General features: G+C 36.4%; 1 protein-coding gene across 1 annotated transcript; it reads right to left on the minus strand.

Moving 5' to 3' along the window:
• Nucleotides 1-2,713: 2,713 nt before the first annotated feature.
• On the minus strand, nucleotides 2,714-8,235 carry tmem42 (transmembrane protein 42). The gene is made up of 3 exons (XM_015376922.1): nucleotides 7,915-8,235; nucleotides 5,252-5,398; nucleotides 2,714-5,030 (listed from the first exon to the last, which is right to left on the minus strand). The coding sequence occupies exons 1-3, from the start codon at nucleotides 8,089-8,091 to the stop codon at nucleotides 4,884-4,886; spliced, it is 471 nt and encodes a 156-aa protein (XP_015232408.1). The 5' UTR covers nucleotides 8,092-8,235; the 3' UTR covers nucleotides 2,714-4,883.
• Nucleotides 8,236-20,020: the final 11,785 nt, after the last annotated feature.

Consider the following 20,020-nt stretch of genomic DNA (forward strand, 5'->3'; position numbering starts at 1 on the left):
AAAAGGAACACAACATACTGTACATGCTTTGCTGCTTCATGACATTATTGATGAATTCTAGTCTAGCAGAAAGCGTGGAATGAAAATGTCAGTCAATTAGTGATCTAACTGCGATGCCTCTTTCACTAAAACACTATTTACCAAATAATAGGCTTATTAAGCATTTCAGTTTTCCTTCAGGTCCAGCAATAGCTTTTAACTTCTTAAACATAATCCTTATAAAAACTACTGTACATTTTGCATTAACTTGGGCAAACTGACTCATATCAAAATTATCTGATGATCAAACACTGACGTAAAACAGAAAAATATGTGGGAAAATAACTTTTACAGCACTGTGAAGCGTGTCCCACACCAGTAATAGCAAGTGCTCTATTAATGGTATTGCCTATAAGAATTATAGAACAAACAGGAGACAGAAACAAGTAGAGCTGATTAATGTCTTGGCTTGCCTTAAATATAACAACCTAACATTATAATCAGACTGTTGCTGTGTCACATTAACAGGGATTTTATCTAGGTCTAAAACTTGCACAGTAACCATTGGAAGGACATCTAATTGTGAACATTGTTTCTGTGGGATTTCATTGCCAGGTGGGATAGCTGTCCTCCTAAATTAATCCTTTAAAGCCTGAACCAATAAATAAATGACACAAATGTCAAATTTTTAAAAATTAGAATCATGATTGAACTTCCTGACAAATGAAATAAAAAGAAACATACATTTTGTTTAAGTGAAATTAGATCATTTATTCGGGTCAAATTTTATACAGGCATTTCTGTATAAGATTTTACAGGTTTTCCATTCACTGCGTGTGTCTGATTGTGTAAGTCAGGATTTCAAGAACAAAAACATCAAACTGATGTTACAGAGGTCTCAAAAACTCAAATATGATACATTAGGCTTTAAAGGGTTAAAATAAAGAATGTTCGATGAAACCTGTGCATCCATAACTGAGTCAAATCTAATTATTTTAGATTTGTGCTTTTTATTAACAGAAGCATTTCATAAAGTGATCTCCACCTTTAACCACAGGCAGCTGAGACATGCAGGATAGAAGGACATCACAACTGGTATTTTTCATAATGCATTACTTGTTTCTTTTGGTTTTTTTTTGTTTGTTTTTTTCATTTTTGGCTGCTGAAGGAAATATACTACTATTAAATTCCCACCCCAAAAACAGAGACACTATATGTCGAAGGGTATTATAGATGGTCGCATATACTGTGCACGCAGCTGACAATGGATCCCCGTCGAGTTCAAATAAATAATTCACAGGTGCATCACTCTGATGCTGATTGATGCTTAACTCGAAGATGCTTTGGTGTGATTTATCCAGCATTTGGTGAAAACATGCACACACACACATCATATGATTGAAGTGCAGCAGCTGCCTTAGAATCAAACAGTTTGTTTCACAGTCATTTGCAGAAAATAAAGTTCAAGTAATAAACAGCATACGTAATAACAAAATAGAAACCCAGAGAGGAAGCAAATCCTGACAAAGGATGAGCATTGCAGTGCTACAATATTACAGTTGTTAAAGAATAAGGGAGCACTTTGTTAGCCAGGAATGTTACTTAAACTGAGCTGTACAATAAATGCAGTGAGCCTGTCGCATGTTTTTACAGCGAGTGTCACGGTAACTAAAGGAAAAGTGGGAATTAAGAAAGACTTTAAGGAGTTGCCCAGTCATCATGATCATATTGGCATCAAGATTTGGTGGTATGTCATATTAACTTCCTACTGTATGTATGCACATTTATTGTTTCATCCTGCTCCTGCACATACTGTATGAAAAGTTCATTTTATACAGTATTTATAGCAAATAGCAATGTATCAATCACAATATTTTTAAATTATTGGTATCAAGGTTGTTGATCAAAAACACTTAGAACAAATAGTCAGTCTACATGGTCGCGTACTTTGTAGAATTTAGAAAATCATGGCACAAATTTACAAATTTATTTGGGCCGTTTACATTAGTTTGTTGGAGCAACAAATCTGGAATCTCTCTGACAATTCAAATGTTGTTTTACTTGTTATGACAATGTTTAAAAGTGAATTAGAGACTGCATTGGTTGCTGCAGCTTCCTTTGTTTTTTTCATGTAACTTCTGTATGGTGCTGTGCCAAAAGAGCTTTTTCTGTTAGAAGGAAATCTGCAGAAAGCTGCTGAAATGTCATTTATATTTTCAATGTTTAAAACTAAGCTGTGTTTTTAAAATAGAGAACAAAGGTTTGCCTATGATCACAATGATCTAGAACAGGATATTATACCATATAACTGAGTCAGACTAAAACTTAAGCAGACTGATCTGCTTGAGGACATGATTGGCTATGTAGCCTTCAGAGAATGCACAACATCATAGTAGCTTTTTTATCCATCTTATCCCTGGATCTGAGAAAAACAACTAAGCTGTTCTACAGAACCTATGATAGGTTAAATAATGGAAATAAGTGAACCCACAGTATTCTGAATCATTTTTCTTAATGCCAATGGTGAGGTGGGGAAAAAAATATATTAATTAACACTAATTAAATGTAGAGCATCACACTTCAGAGCTTATTTCTTTGCAAGTTTGCAGTTTATTGAGTTTAATTAAATTTTGCATCAGACTGGGTCTCTGTATGACTAGTCTGGGCACTTTTAGTTTTAAATCCAGTTGCATACTGTGCAATTTTAAAACTCTGATGTTTCTCTCTGGTGTTTGTTATGATAGAAAAGAGTTTAGAGCTAAAACCCACAACCAAATGCAACCTGCAAAACACATGCAGAAGTACTGAAAAAATTCTTTACTTCATTTTTCCATTGATCTTTGGACCACAAACTGGTTTCAAGCAATGTGATATGTTTTCGCTGTGGATTAAAACTGTACTATTAATCCTTTTCAAGCCCCAAATTGTACAGTGTTATGTCAAATTCTATAAAAAATTATAGCAAACCCAGCAGAGTTTTTGGAAGGTATTCTTTGTGACTAAAACACCATTTCGGACATGTTAGCTGTTTAAAAACTTGCTGCTCAACTCCACCTTACGATATTTGATTTTTAAACTATTGATCTCCAAAATGTGAGTTTCATACGTCAAACATCAGTCTATAAACCACAATAGGACCTAACAGTGCCTACTTTTATTTTTAATACACCTTAAGTGGCCCTTACATCTAAACATATAGGTCCAAATTAAAGTAATGCACTTATTTTATCTAATAAAAACAATGATATTATCTCTATGCCCAAATGAAATTTCATGGAATAGTTGGTTAAAGACACATTACTGTTTTACTGTATAAGAAGTTCAAAAATCTTCTCAAAGAAGAAGTGTTTCTTCTGGTTAGCCCGGATTACAATCCCTGTATTCAAGGCATCATGTTTTATTCTTCCCCTCTTAAAATTAAGAACAAAAATGAAGTATTTTCGTTCATAACAGTGTTATAGCTTGTTACAGTGTTAAAAGTTGGAAAGCAAGTATCATTTATGAATAACTTTCTCGGTGAGGAGATTAACTATTTTTCTTTGTTTCCATTTTTTTATTTTCTTTTGTTAATTTGCTAACCTTTAAAGCCATAAATCCAAGACAAATTAAAAGTATAAAACCAAAATAATAAATCTGCTTTTGTATTGATTTTTAAGGTACCTACCTAAAATTAAAATTAAAAGCACATTTGGATTACTTTGGTTATTTCTGACTTTATAAAGTAATTGAGTCCAATGTATGGGTGACAATTTGTTATCTAGATCCAAGGTTTCTGATATATAAAACTGAAGGGCTGCTTCTTGGCAGCAAATAAAAAAAAAAACGACTTAACAAGGACACCAGGGAATTCATGTGTTTAAGAAAATCAGTAACCTACAGCTGAGGAAACTTTGGGATTTTTCGGGTCCCCAAGCTATAAAAATACTATCTGATACCCTCCTCCATGAATAAGTCTTTTTATGTAGTGAAATCCAAGCTAGAAACTTTGCTGGAATGATTTTTTTCTGCTCGACCACCAAGTTTGGCTTTCTAAATAAAACACCAGCACTGTTTATCCGCTTTGGCGAGGTCCTCAGCTGCCATGTGTTTTATTTTTAGAACATCTCTCAATGTTGGACATAAAGATTAGTGTATCTATCATCAACTACAAGGCTGGAAACAACTAAAATAATAAGAATTGTACATTGGATTATATATGCCCTTTGAATATGTGGCAGATATATTGGATTTTAAGAAAGTGGGCTGTGAAAAAAATAGCATTTTTTTTATTTCAGAGACTACTGAGTTTTTTTTAACTCAAATTTCAGTTTTGGAAATAAAATGGACTGCAGCATTGTTCCAGATAACTGTGGCCTACTGTTTCATCCAAAAACATGAAAATGATATAGACATCTGCTCCCCTACCAATGACAAAGTCTTTAGTTTCCACTCCAAAAATATCATGCTGTTTGTTCCGTCAGCTTTTTACCTTACGTTTTTTGTGCTATGGTTTTCAGATTATGCATCAAAAATAGCTGGAAAGATATTCCCTTTCTGTGTGAACCTGTTTATATAATGATTTAAGAGCTTGCAAGGAGCTGGAACTGGGCATCTGTTTGTTTATCTCCACAAGCCAGACTGTAGCTGTGCCATAGAAGCAGATTCTCTCTAATGGCATAATTCTCCTTAATTTTAGAGCTGGTTTTTGCATGGATGAAGGGGAGTGGTTCGTTTATTTGATATGACTGGAAGACCTCTTTTTTTCACTTAAGGGCTGTAGCTTTTTCGCATATGCACTTGGGATGCTATTAAAGAGCGAATGTGTTCAATAAAATCTCTGTTTTCAGATTTTGTCTTTGGCTTTGCTTTAGAACATAGGAGGTGTTAGCCCAAGCACAGCTCAGCCAGCTAGTGGAGACAACGTGCTATTCGTCCTTTGTCGTGACTGCTGTCTGATGTCTATCCTGTGGTGAAATCCTCTGCAGAACCAACAGACCTGAAAAGGTCAAAGAGATCCCGACCCACCACAGTGTTAACTGGGGTTCCCCAAAGATCAGCTGGCCCAGGAAAGCCTGCAATCAGAAGGGAGAGTAAAAACACACTTTCGTTTTTAGAACAAGATTAATGAACAACCTACATTTATTGAAATGAGATCTCATTCTTCAATGAAATCCAGCCTACCTTCTAAAATAGGGTAACTTGTCTGAGATCCTTTAAACTGGTCTTATTCTTAACAACAAAAGCACTAGGACTGAGAGGATGTAAAGAGAAAACTGCAGATGTTTCTACTTACGGAAGATACGAAATTGGAGGCAGTGGTGGTCACAGTGGTGCGGGTAGAGGAAGAGGAGTACCTGAGTGCTTTAGCAAGGAAGGTCCACATCACAGCATTGCAGGTGAAAAGAAGACCACCACACAGCAGCCTCAGAGGGATGTGGAGCTAGAAAACAAAGGAAATATATGGGTATCAAAACATATTTACTGTAAAACCATCTATCTATTGCTTTGTTTTTATATACATAATTTAACTCTGAGCCTGTGAAGTAAAAAAAGATTCCACATTTGTTTCTAATGTTAACACTGAACATACTGCTTTGCATCAAAACTATGACAATCTCAGTACACAAATCTCTATTTTAGTGAAAATAAAAACAAGACTGTTTCTCTGGTTAAATAAATTGCCTTTTTTAATAAAACTCCCCAAGAAACCAAAAACTTGAAGCACACTTGAAGCACCATGGTCCCTTTACAAGTTTCAAGACGAGAGACTACACTCCTTTCAGGCTGTAGGACCAAGGCTCTGGAATTATATCTCCCACTCTCATTACCTTCGCTTGGTTCTGTGGATGCTTTTAAAAGCGAGCTCAAAACCAATCTCTTTTGCAAAGCTTTTCAACAACTCCAGTGTTTTAGCTGTTTACCTTTTGTTAGATTTCTGACATATGTAAATGTGAAATATTTTGGTTTGAAGTATGAATTGACTTAAATATGAAATAATGGATTGTTTAGTTGTATTTTTTGCTGCTGTGTTTAACTGATGCTGTTTCTGGCCTCCACCCCTTTATTATAGACAGGTGACTGCAGTACCTGGAATATATTGGAGTTTGTTATTGGGGCAGTGAGCTCTTGGATTCAGGCACGCAGCCATACAGTGTTTGATCACTTCTGAATGTCTTGGTTTTTTGAGTGGAATGAAAAGAAAGAAATGAACCGATATGATCTGCCTGTCATGTTATACTGAGGCAAGAAAATCTAAGTTTATTTTTAGATAATAAAGAATCTTGAACAGAAAAATTTTCAGAAAAATTTTAAGTAAGTAAATTATGTATAATCCTGATAAGACTAATAAAACAGTTTAAGAACACAAAATGATTTCAATATAAAATAGTTATAATACTATAAATAATTACAAGGTATTGTTTTTATGTGTATTGCAAATAACACTTAGGAGAAGAAATGTCCATCCATCCATCCATCCATCCATCCATCCATCCATCCATCCATCCATCCATCCATCCATCCATCCATCCATCCATCCATCTCATCCATCCATCCATCCATCCATCCATCCATCCATCCATCCATCCATCCATCCATCCATCCATCCATCCATTCATCATCTCCCTCTTATTCTGTTGGGGTCACGGTAGGGCCGATGCCTATCTCAGATAGTCTATGGGCGAGAGGCGGGGTGCACCCTGGACAGGTCGCCAGCCTATCGCAGAGCAGCACAGAGACACATGAAGATGTACTACCATGCACACACACTCACACCTAAGGTCAATTTAGAGAATTTGAGATGCCAAATAACCTAACAGTCATGATTTTGGACTTTGGGAAGAAGCCGGGTACCCGGAGAAAATCCACACATGCACAGGGTGCACATGCATACTCAAGGCATAAAGAGCTCCCTTCTTGCTGAAAGGCTACAGTGCTAAAAACTACGCCAGCCCCAAGAGAAGAAATGGTACTAACACTAAAATACTACTTAAATTATGAGAAGATGATTCTTAATTACTAAAAATATTACAACTTTAAGCCATATACAAAAGATGACTTGGGTTTGACTTCAAAATAAAATTGGTCTCAGTTTCCCTCTAGTCAGGAAGTTTCCACCTTCATGAACTTAGAAAGTAAAGCCCTACCATTAGTTAAGCCATTTAATAGAGTGTATGTAGAAATCCAAAAGTCTCTTGACCAAGTCACTATCAAAATGTTAAATTAAATTATATTATATCTATTCAACTGAACAAATTCTCTTAAGTTGATATGTATTGAAACAACAACATCATAAAAAGCCAAGGTGTCTATTTTAACGTTAATTGGCTAAACTGGAAACTTAAGTATGAAGATACCATTTTGCCACGATGTGATAAATGAGCTTGCCATACTGTACAAGGATTTTGACCTTGTTAAAGCAGGGTATCCCACAGGATTGCGACATTCCCTAATTGGTATGCCAGAAATACCTCAATCCTAAAATGACGCATAAAAAAACACATGCTGGAATTTAATGAAGGTCGTTTAAATTCTCCTACCCGCCCTTTTCCCAAATGTTGCTATGAATATAGATGTGTGATTAGGATAAATAAACAAAAAGCCTGTCTGCAGATGTTTTGGACATCACCAGAATGACGCAGAGACAGAGCTAAGGTCACGCCAGAAACTTGGATCCCTCTGAATCATTCTGCGCCTTCATCACCATCATCATCATCTTCAGGAGCGACACGAGACCTGCTCACAGAACAACGGGATCCCGCACGAGCCGCGTTGTCCTTCTGCACGCGGACACGGCAGGAGAGAGAGCAGATGCCGCAGGGTGCCTGTGGCGTGACGCTGTCCGCGGTGCTGAAGACATGGGACTCATGGAGGAGAGGATATGCCCCCCATAACAGAACCGGCCCATTCCCAGACATCATGTTTGTGTTATTAATAATTAACAGACATTAGACTCACCCTGTCACAGGCTGTGGTTTCATCCGCGTGTCTGAATTTCCGCTGCTCACCCCACGTCCGGAGTCCGGTTTCACAGACTCCTTTCAGATAGTCGGCTCCCAGGGACAGTTTGGCCGACGACGATGCCACGGCTCCGAGGAAACCCGCTAGTAATGCATAGAAAACTCCCGGGAACATGATGGTGATGGTTATACTTATCGCCGAGGCACATTATTCTTCAGTCCATTTTTAGACACTTTCTGGATCTCCTTTATTATTTCTCTACATGTCGCTGTTCCAGCTTCCGATGATCCCGGCTCAGCTGCCTGCATGGTAGTGACTATGAATGAATGAGCACATTTCTTTGCACTTCCTATCCAAAGCCGCACAGTGGCAGAAAAACAACGCAGTTGAGCTTCTCTGGCATTCTGGGAAATGTAGTTCTGTGTTTTATAACCATGATTAGATATGATTTGTTGCCTCCGAACAAGCTGGAATCAAAAATAACCCTATAAACCTTGTGTTTTTAAATAATAGATTATTTCAACACTTTTCCTATAAATACAGAGGGAGTAACTCCCAATCAATACTAATGTAATACCTCTGACTGTGAGTAAGTACTCGAGAGCCCTTGAACAGTTTTGCCAGACTCCTGTTTTCCCTGCAGCATACTGATGAGCTGCAGTATGTTGCCTGATTACACTAAATCACTCAAGTATGCATTTTTAATGATCAGGTAGCCTGGATATAACTGTTCCCTTAATAAGAAGCCATGAAGTTATAACTAAGATAAATGTCCCTTTAAATTATTCATTTTAGTAAAGGTAATCAATAACATCTGATACTTGCCAGGATACAGTTGAGCTGAATATTCACAAAATTGGACAGACAGACAAGTGAAGGTCACATTAAAACCGAGGTGCAACTCATTAAGTTAAAATCATATTGAATATTGATGTACATTTATAGAATTCAGTAAGGAAAGGCGGGTTTATATGCCTTATTTATTATTTCAGTAGTAGGTTAATTGAAAGTGCTGTATATGAGGAAAAAAAGGAAAATAAACATAATGGGAAAAGTACATTGCAGTGACATAAATGTACTTTAATAATTGTTGAACATCGCTATATATATATTACTTGCACAGAGACCAGGTATTAACCAGGTATTAACCAGGATTCCGGCTGGGGTCCTAATGTTTGTTTTTTAGGAATGTCTTAGAACTAGCTGTTTGTACAATACATCCAATCGAATCTGGGACCCAACAGAGTAATCATGCTTGAGAGAGTGGGAGGTCTGTTTTTTCTTTTTTTTTTTCTTTTTTTTAAGGAACTGTTTGATTTTGAAGATGGTCTACAGATGCAGAAATCAAAAATTCTGATTCCCAAAGGATTAGATTAGTACATAATGTAATCTAACTGTCTTTGTAAAACTCTGGAGGGACTTTGAACATCATAAAAAAGTAAATTAACACTAGCAAAGAGCCTGGCTCTCGAAGAACCTCACCAACTCTGAAAACTTTGCAATGTTGTTTGCTGTAATCTAACACATAAAAGCCAGTCACACATGAACACTTATCGTGATGCAATACAGTTAATATGCACACTAAAAACTGGACGGCACAGAAATAGCTTTTGAACCCATGTTAGATTTTTTTATTTCTTATTGTCTTATAACTTACATAAATAACAGCCTACAGTAACATTGCTGACACCAGTTGTAATGATCTTTTACAACATATGCTTAAAATAAGTAAATAACTCTTTCCAAACCTTTTTAATACAATTTTGTTCAGATTTTTTTGTTTTGCCAGTAGATGTCGCTAGTATGCTTTAGTAGACACATCTAAAGAACTGCCCCAATATGCAGCAGAGTAAACCATGCATAAGAAGAAAAGAACAAATACAGAATACAATCTATTTATGTTGCTTTTATCCCAGTAACTGAGTCATCAAATAATAGAAAAAAACTTAAATGATAAAAGCTTTATGTCAAATTAATTACTGATTTAAGCTCATTAAGCCTTATTTAGTCTGTAAATAAAGCTTATTGGTTTTAACAATGCTGAAATTGTATACTTATTTAAAATAGAGGAATGATAATCCAGAGACGAGTGAGAATATCCTCTTCATTGCTTTAAAGAGGATTACTCTCCTTTTCATGTTGTCAGTGTTATCTTTCTTCAGCGGGCTTAAAGTGAAACTTCAGGAATACATTTCAGCCACTACCTGTTATCTCCTCATTTTTAGTTTCCAGCACAAGGCTCCTCTGACAAACACAAGTGTCAAGTCAGAACACTAATTAGGGTCCTCCTGCTTGTGCTCAATTTAGCTATAATTGAACCCATAGAGAGCTTTACTGACATTTCAGCTTAAGGTCTGTCACTGCCTTCTCATGTCACTGTCCACCTTTTGTGCTCCGCTTCCTCCAAGGGGATTGTAAAAACAGTCCCAGACGGTAGGTTTATTAGTCTAATGACGTTCATGACCTTTAGCTCAGTCAGGTGACACACTCTTTAAAAAAATTACTGGTCCTGAAATTGTAGCCTAAAGGCAAAAAAAAAAATTAAAAAAAACCTCAACAAAAGCACATTATGGTATTAAAGGAGAGATGGTAAATAGAAATACAAGAACTTTGAAAAATATGCCCCTTCAGCACTAAAAATTGTGACAGTTTCATTACAGTTTTTTTCAATTGTTTACACACAAAAACTGGTACCTGAGGTACAACGACAACATCATGTAACTCATGCCAAACCCCTTGAAACAGTTCTGCTGAATTACAATGCAGAGGAGATGTAGGCCATGATAAAGTTCATGGCTTGAATTAATATGCGAGTGAATCACTTCCCCTGTCTCTTGACGTGGAGAAAGTGCTATGACTAGAACCCAACAGATGAAATGATTTAGAGTAGAATATTGTTTTTGTGTGTATAACTCTATGTGCAACTTTGAGTTGGTTGGATGTACGTTTTTGGGGGAAATAATACATACTAAACCTTGTATAAAATACTGTTTTTTAATTGGCTCTGAGTTTGGGAATATAAAAAAAAACAATGATGTAAACATTTTAGAACACACCTATGTACTAACTGCAGAAGGTATAAAATTGAAGAGAAAGATGTCTAAGTCATGATTTGCCCTTTCCATTCACCATTATATTTTTAAATTGACCTTTTACATTGACATTAATGTTCAAATGGTTCTAATAAATGTTTTATTTATTTGATGGTTTGTGGTTTACCTGCAAATAAAAAGGATTGAATTGAGGCGTTTTGAAGATGGTGTCTGTGGATTTTTTTTTTTTAAATTGCATGTAGAGTTTTTAGAATATTGAGCATTTTCTCTGAGAATGTCTGAAAATGTTTGAGGAAAAACTGTAAGTCTGGGCCCTGAGTGTGTACAAGAATAGGAGTAAGAACCATTGAATGCTCTATCCTTTTTGGAATTAAATTTAATTAAATTTAAAAAAACAAGAAAAAAAAAAACTGAATTGGTTACACTTTACAAAAACCATCAAAACGATCACTTATAAATGGTGAAGATACCATTTATTTACAATTAACAGATAGTTTATTAATGTTGATTGGTAGATTAACTGTATCTAAATAAAAAGTAAATAAATGATGGTTTAAAGTATTAAGCCTTCTGGTGTTAGATAAGAGTAAGTGCAACATGTCCAGTTAAATTAAAAATAAAGGCTAAGTTAAGGTCTTAAAGGAATAGTACACCCAAAACATGATTAGCCTTCATTTTCTACTCACCCCCATGCTGAACAACACTCTGGAGTACTTTTTTGATATCTCAAAAAAGTCATGAACGTCATGAACGCGCCGGCGCGTGCTTTCAGGAAATCCTATACACTACTGTTTATGCTCTAAAAACATTCTAAATGACTTTGTTTCGAGTAAATTCTGGACGCTACCCACTCAGGACACTTGGAATACATTGGACGAGCAGTATGGAGGAATATTGACACGTTTTTTGTGGACTTTTATGGACCTTTCTGTCTCGGGCACCATAAACCTCCATTATTTGAATGTCAGCAGACAGCAAGAAGCCTCCCAGATCTCCAGATGCATTTGAGATATCAAAAAAGTACTCCAGAGTGTTGTTCAGCATGGGGGTGAGTAGAAAATGAAGGCTAATCATGTTTTGGGTGTACTATTCCTTTAAGTCCACTGATGTTAGAGTTAGGGCTAAACCAAAATGGCAGGGAAGTATGATATATTGATCTTCTATAAATGTTTTAATCGGCAATTATAAATGATTACCAAATAATAATAAACTGTTATTAATTAATAAATAGTCTCTTTACAATTTATAAATCATAAAGAGACTAAAGGGCAAAATCCTTCATCCGACCCCACTGTCGCCCCAAGGTTACATGGGCATGCTTTTATAACATTAAAGGTGAAATCATAGGGTTAAGCCTTCTACTACCCTTCACTGAATTTTACTATCTTTCGAGGGCGATTTATGAAGCATATCTAAACAAATAAAATTCTATCAAATCCATTTAAACTGGCAGTTGGGGAAACGGTTTGTCTAATTATAGCAGCTCCTTATATATAATGCAGTCAATATGGAGAGTGTTGGAGTGGAGGATGAGCAGCTGCAGCTGGGGAGCAGTGAAGGGAGACGTTGAGCTAATTAGTATTTTCAAAGATCTAAGCTAAATAAATAAAACAACCGTAAAGAGTTACATCGAGGGCATTCTAGGACATGAATGAATTCTAGCATGGGAGTTTTTAAGAACTGATTAAGGCTAAGGGTTGGACTTTGTTTCTGTCTTTCAGATGTTTGTAGCATTATTTGTTTGGTTTCAGGTTTTCTTTTACGTGTTCCGTTTTCTTGCTCACTCCTGTCCCCTGTTTGCAACATAAACTCCAGAGCACATGAAACTCCTATTTTTCAGTTTGCTTTCATAATATTCCTTTAATTGGATTTGTTGTACTTTAGAAGGCTGTAAGTATTTAGTACAGTTTGTGTTTTCCATAAAAGACTAACACCGAATACAGTCTATGAATAAGTTTTAACCTATTTAGTGTAATTCTTTGCTTTATTATTTTGGTTACGAAAGTATGGGCAACAGAACCACCAGATTTGATACTTTTATTGCAATATCTTGTGACAAACTTACACAATAACATGCATAATTTTAAACTGAAAGGAAAACTATATATGGATTTAAATTTTATTTCATTTTTGTAAATAAAAATTTGAGTAGGTTTTGATGCCTATGTTTTCAACCTCCCAATCAACTTCTGTAAGAAACAAATTTTCAGAGTTAATTTTACTCATGTTAGTGTCACACCATATAGAGCAAAAGTTACAATGCATGGCAGCCAAAATTTTCACTCACCATAAACTCCAACGCTTGAATAGATTTCCACTTAGTATAATTGTAAATACTCTATGTAGAGTAAAATAACTTAAGTCTGAATTTTTAACACCCAATTTTGTATTGTGCTGTGGATCTCTGGTCTGAGGGGATAAAGAGACTGATCAGAAAGGAGTTGGTTGATGACAACCGATGACTGATTGATTTGATTACTTGAGAGATGAAGGCGAGGTAGCATGGATCTGTAGGGGGTTTGATTAAGCTGGCTTTGCAGATAAGTGAGTGATATCTGAGAGGGTAGGTACTTCCAAGAGACGGCATACTGCAGAGCGTGCAGGCAGGTGATAAAGACTTAGAACTGCTGCACACAGGTAAGAACTTTTTTATGAACATCGAAGATGTGGACCGAGGTTCAGGTTGTCTGGAGCAATAACAGTCCACATTAAAGAGATTAACAATAAGACAAATTTCAACAAGAAAGATATTCCTGGATTAGGCCTTTGGCTGGAATGCCAGCAGGCGTTATCCGAAAAAGAGATATGATCCTCTGTCTCCTTATACACACACTATTCATCTTGCTTGAGAAATTTTCTCAGGTGTGCAGCAATGCAAGTCGGCCCAGTCAACAGTAAAGATCCTCTCTGTCACAGGAAGCTCACTCACACCAGAAAAACAGACTCTACACCCTCTCCCCTGAAGAAATAGGAAATGATCTAAGGAGCAGAGTACAGTCAAATATTTACTCACTGGCACAAGACCAAGGCATTCCTCCACCACACACACAAACACACACACTGGGTCATCTGCTTCCTGAGGTACTAACTGGTGAAGTTTCTTGTCTTTGTACATAAATATGACACGCTTGCGTCAAGTAAAACATCACAAGTGCTGACCCTGCTTTACAGCTGTACCCTGCATGACCTATAGTCATAAATGTAAAATTTCCATAGTGTAAAACCGTCAAAACAGACCCTGAGCTTATTTCCACACCATATAAGCTACTTTCCACTGAGACATTTTATGGCACATTCAGGTTGGACTGTAAAGTTTGCATTGAGCAGATAAAATGTTCTGAAAACAAGCAGCATCATCACTGCAGGCATTTAGGCAGAAAACATGGTGATCTATTGTTACAGTTTTCACCCGCAGGACACAGAAACAGTCCAAGGATAGCAATGTGGATCTCTGTTAATCATTATCTAAGTTTGCTTTGGCCTCTCCCGATACGCAGATTATGTGTTTCAGCACATAAAGTGATTGTCAGTGTTGCAGTGTGAGGATATCTCTGACACAAGGACAGGCAAGCTTACACAGCCAAGAGCTGATAAGCTGGCTGATAACATATAATGGTACTTATTCAACTTCTCACAACCTTCTTCAGAGCAAATCCTCCTTTGTTCCTGAAGTTCTGCAAATGACCTTTTTAACCATGGGTGCTGAATTAGGAAGGAGGGATTTATCAGTTGCTGTTGGTCACATTTTTCAGTACTTCTGGTTTTGAGGTAAAAGAAGGTGAAGCATGATGACAAAATAAATTTTCATCAAAAACCCAAGTCTCTCCGTTTCGTTTTAAGCTGATAATTGTTGCTACTCTGCTGTGATAATGTATTTCGAGCTCTTAAACAATATTCTAGATCCTCTGTCACAGACCAACTTAAAGCAGTGCATACTTATGAAGTAAAAGGAAAATTATCAATTATTTAAAAACATTTTCTTAAAAATTAAATCTGAAATGTGTTTCACACATTTTTCTTAACAAACCCGCCTTTAATGTAATAAGAAAAATAAAATGTATTGCCATCAACTGTCTTGAGTCCATCAGAATTTAGGTATTTTATGATGGTGTCGATGTATTGTTATTAAGTATTAGTGAAGCAGAAGAAAAAAATATATTACCTAAATATGTACACAATAAAAAAAAAAAGTGTTACTTTAATACCTATAGAGTTTAACAGCTCTGTTTCATATAATATTTTGTCCCCATCCAAATTAGAGCAAAATTTACTCTATAGTCAGTGTCAGGTTTTCAGAGTTAATTTTACTCAGATTCTTGTCAAAATCGAGAAGATCTCTTCGAGACTTGTGGGTAATTGGCACAAAATAGAGTAAAAGTTACTAAGACTTGAGCAGGTTTACACTCAGTATAGTTGGAAATACTCCCTTTAGTGCTAAATACGTTCAATGAGTTATTAATACCCAATTTCTGCTGTGTAGAGACTAGAGAGTGTTACACAGATCCACCAAAACATGGTCATGAAGAAAAAACCAACAAGAAGGAGACCAATAATCAAAGAGGAAGCCCACAGGGCCTGGGTATCTCTAAAAAAAACTACAAAAATCCACAGCGCAGGTGGGAGAGCCAGTGACTGGCATACTATTGGTGAAGAGTAAGGCTCTCCTCAAATTTGCTCTTTATGGAGGCAGGAAGATTGAGAAAAGCTGACAAATCTTTTTTATTTTATTTTTTACAGTGTCCTGTCTGGCAATGTGGCAATAAGAATAGTTGTCTTGATGCCAAAAAGAGCCCAACAGATTTTACTTTCTGGCAATTGCCATACTGCTACACTTGTGAAAGTAAAAAGCTGACAAATCTGACTCAAGCTACACTTGTTCTATCAGGAGGAAATGACCAAATACCCAGTTGTGCAAACTTTGTCTAATGTAATGTCAGATGATATGGAGAAAAGTTTATATGCCGGTATGCCTACATGATAACATGATAAGGTTCAGATTAGCCCAAAAATATTATTTTGAAAAATTAATTAATTTCAGTAACTCACTTCATCAAGTGAACAACATAATGTAGTAATTGTAATTACACACAGAGTGATACTTTCAAGTCTTTTTTTAATTATGATAATTTTTTGATTACATCTTAGGAAAACAAAACATTTAACTCAGAGCAATAAATAAATATTTTTTTTATACAGAGATTGGAACTAAATTAAAAGGATGTTTAATAAGGGTACTTCTAATATTACAAATGAGCCTCATCTAACGCATATATTAATTTAGTGAATATGACTGTAAATTAATTATGTGCAAAGTAATTTCGACCGTCTACAAATTGCAAGTGAATACAGTTTTAAAAGCATAACTCCAAGAGATGTTACCTGAGAGAAATAACACTAGAAACAGTTTGAGATTCTGATTTTATGATAAGTGCAGAGCAGACAGTAATGGAGGATGATGAGGGTCAGCTTCATCCAACATAAATCTGAAGCATGACTTTAATGGAGTGATTGGACATGTACTGTACTGACTCAAAGAGCTGGGGAATGAACTCATTAATGTTTAAAACATTTGTGGTGAAGACATAATCCTCATAAGAATCTAACACCAGCATGCTTCGGTTCAGCAAAGGCTTCCTGAAAACATCATGGCTGCTTTAAATAGACTTGGCTGAAATATTAAACATGGTAGAGGACAGACAAAATTAAGTTATGAAAAGAGGACAAGGTAAAATAAAGAAGGATAAACATGAGGAGGCAATAGTGAGATTTCCAGGATTTATTTGAGTCTTGTACTCAAGTGAGTTGCACGTTAAGCATGTAAGGCAATGTCATCCTTTGAAATGATTTATTCCTTCCAATTTTTTTATCTTTGAAACTGAATGCTTTTTCTAGCTGTGGGATGTCTGTCAAGGTGGTTTAGGATATATTTTGGAAAGCCGAGTGTCAGGTAAACAGACGTTTAATGCAAGACTGAAATATTGTGATATTTGGAACCTCAAGGTCCTGCATTCACTTCTTATGCAAACATTCTAGTTCTATAGGCATTGCTGGTATAAACCTTTTAATTGCATATTTTAATTAAAACTCTGTATTAAAGATCCAGTGGTGCAAGTGAGTTTAGAAGCCATGACGTTATGTTACTAGTTGTCAGTTGAGCCGCCCACAAATAATATTTTTGATTCATCTGGTCTCTCTGTTGATGTCTTTGGGCTTGATCTCTAAATGATTTGCATGTATTAAAACAAACCTTTGGACACGCAAAGCAGAGTTTCCTTTTGCATGTCTTTATTAATATGAATATATAATTTTCTAATGACACAGCCATGCAAATGTAAATACTTAGCACTGGCAAAGTGCGAAAGTAAGAAAGCTCACGTGCAAACATTTGCGGTAACTGTGGTCACTAAGGAGGCATTGCTACAGTCATAGTTGGCAGAGAGTATTTGAACTGTCAAAAATACAATAGTACTACCTCTAACATTATTTATTATATCATATCATACCGTACTATACTATTATTAGTACTAGTTAATAGCATAATATCCTTACAAGATTTCTGCACAGGGCAAATAAATGCAGAGGGAGTCAAACAATCTTCATGGAATTAAACCAAAATTAAAAACACCACGGCTGAACTTAAATATTGAGAGAAAAACAGAAAATCACAATTATGGCAAATGGCCCTTACTTATATAGTATTGTACTTATATAGCTTATAAAGTGCTTTACACTTCACTCAGTCTTTCACCCTTTCACAACCACCATCATTAGGCAATGCAGGTGAAGTGTCCTAAAAAGACAAAGACACTAAAAGTCGGAGCTGGGGCTTGAACTGACAACCCTTCGGTTGCATGGCAAACTCCTTCATCTGATTTCTTCAAGCTTTATTTTTCCATTCATTGTTTAGTTATCTTCAGATTATGTTTCCCATGGCATCATAGTTATCATAAGTTATCTCCAGTTCCTTCCCCTATCCTCTAGTTTCCCCTTGGTCATTCTGTATTTTCTAGTCAGTTTAATTCCCCTGAAGTTTAATTTGAGTTCTTTCCTAATTATATTTAAATCCTTTTGTATCTATTGGTTACTCTCTATTGCCTCTGTCCTAACCGCTTAGCTCCCTTCTAGCTAATTCTATCCACACCTGCCCCCAATTAGTTGATTGCTCCATTCATTGTTCTGTTTGGCATATACACTTCTTCTCGTTACTGTTTGTTGGATTCTCTTCATTCCCTCCTGAAGTGCTGTTACCCTCTTTTCTGGTTCCTGCGTCCCTGGTTTGTTATTTCTGGATTTATGCATCAGTTGCCACCACCAATTAATTCTGCAGGAAATCATCTCAGCCTCTGTCTTTGCATTTGTGTCCTCTACAAACCTCCACTCACCCTGACAGCTAGGCATTTCAAACTACTCATTATTTCATTTAGCTTTAGAAAAGCTTCAATTCCATCTAAAGGTTTGAAAATGATAGAAAAGCTCATAAGAAAATACATAACTGTATAATGCATAGTGAAAGTTATCAACATACAATAGTTTTTCGTCATAAAAAGCAGCTGACTGAAGTTTGATTCCAAACACATGTTCTTCAAAACCATGTACTCTCTTTATTTTTACTTAGTTTTATTGATCTTTGTGACTGCCTCAGCTGACACTCAGCAGACTGTCTGTCGATCTAACAGTCCTGCAGAGCTTCATTGCGTATGCCTTCGATTTCTCAGCATAATACCTGCCGTTTTCCAAGAGCCTGCAATGCTTTTCTGTCCGCTTCTCATTAGCATGTCCTTCTAATGCTGGTTGTCATGGCCGCGATTGTGCCAGCAGACAAAGGACAGGTTGATGAGGACTTTAGCATTTTCTGGATGCTATGAAAAGTGAGTTCAAACAAACACTTAATCCTGAGTGCCGGTGAACATAACAGAGTGTAAAGAAACAAAACAAAACAAAAACCTGAACATACCCCATCCCTCTCTTTATATTTATATATGACATCCAGTGTGGCAGAATTTTAACATTGCTGATCTCAGCACAACAGCACTATTCAAACTACACATGATGCAAAATGGCTTTTGGCTTTTGAAAATGACAACAAAGAGGGACATAATTAATTAACCAAGAGATCTCAATATGTTACATGGACTAACTTTATATATAGCTTTCCAATTCATACAAACCACCTTAACACTAGAGCCATATTTACTTAAATTCTCTCAGATCCATTTTTAGGCTGATTAGATTGTGAGTTTACAGTAGGTCAAGTATTTGGCCAGGGCCATATTAAACCAACAGCTCTCTGATAGTAAGATTACCTCTCTTCAAATTATGCCACTACTACTCCAGCTGTTTATTGAATGTTAATGAATGGATTTAGCTAAAGACCACTATAACTGATATTGTAAGCTTTGGTAAGTAAGGATTTATGCTCGAAACATATGGAGAAAGAACAAGATGGCACAATTCTAAGCAGTCCATGTCATTTGCATTTATGTAAGATTAGGAGAATGTCATGATCTTGGCACTGACGACTGGCCTAATTACTCATTCCATATCACCTGCTCCAGTATTTATTTAACCAGCATGCGTCCACACATCAGTGCCATATTATTCAAGCATTTGGTGAGAATTTTCTGAGTGTTTCTGTTTGCCTGATCCTGACCTGTTTAGCTTTTGGACCTCTGAGCCTGTCTGTTCCCATTCTGATCTGTTTGCCTGACATGACTTCTGACTCCTGCTGGATTTTGCTCTTTGACCGAACCTGGATCAGCTTTCTCATACCAACCTGGATTTCCCTTCGTTACCTCTTCTGATTTCTTAGTGTGGTACTTGTGAAGCTCAGTGTTAGGAATCCAGTTTGTGTGGTCTGTTTGTGTTTTCCTTTACTCCACCACGAGGGGGTGGCCTGTCCTCTTTGGGCCTCCCTGCACACCCGCGGCTCATTGGACCATTATCTGGAGGAGTATTTGAGCAGTGGGCTGTCACTACCTCAACGCCAGAGTTTTTTTTGCCAGTTTTGGGAAGACTTCCTATTTTACTGGATACCTGGTCCTTCTCCCTCT

This window comes from Cyprinodon variegatus, unplaced genomic scaffold (assembly GCF_000732505.1).
Source record: "Cyprinodon variegatus isolate N-32 unplaced genomic scaffold, C_variegatus-1.0 Scaffold144, whole genome shotgun sequence".
NCBI classification, from domain to species: Eukaryota; Metazoa; Chordata; class Actinopteri; order Cyprinodontiformes; family Cyprinodontidae; genus Cyprinodon; species Cyprinodon variegatus.

Coding starts and splice junctions, on each gene's coding strand:
- tmem42 (XM_015376922.1), bottom strand. CDS start 8,091: ATGTTCCCGGGAGTTTTCTATGCATTACTAGCGGGTTTCCTCGGAGCC. Junction 5,399..7,914: donor AAACCACAGCCTGTGACAGG/GTGAGTCTAATG, acceptor TTTGTTTTCTAG/CTCCACATCCCTCTGAGGCT. Junction 5,031..5,251: donor CCTCCAATTTCGTATCTTCC/GTAAGTAGAAAC, acceptor TTCTGATTGCAG/GCTTTCCTGGGCCAGCTGAT.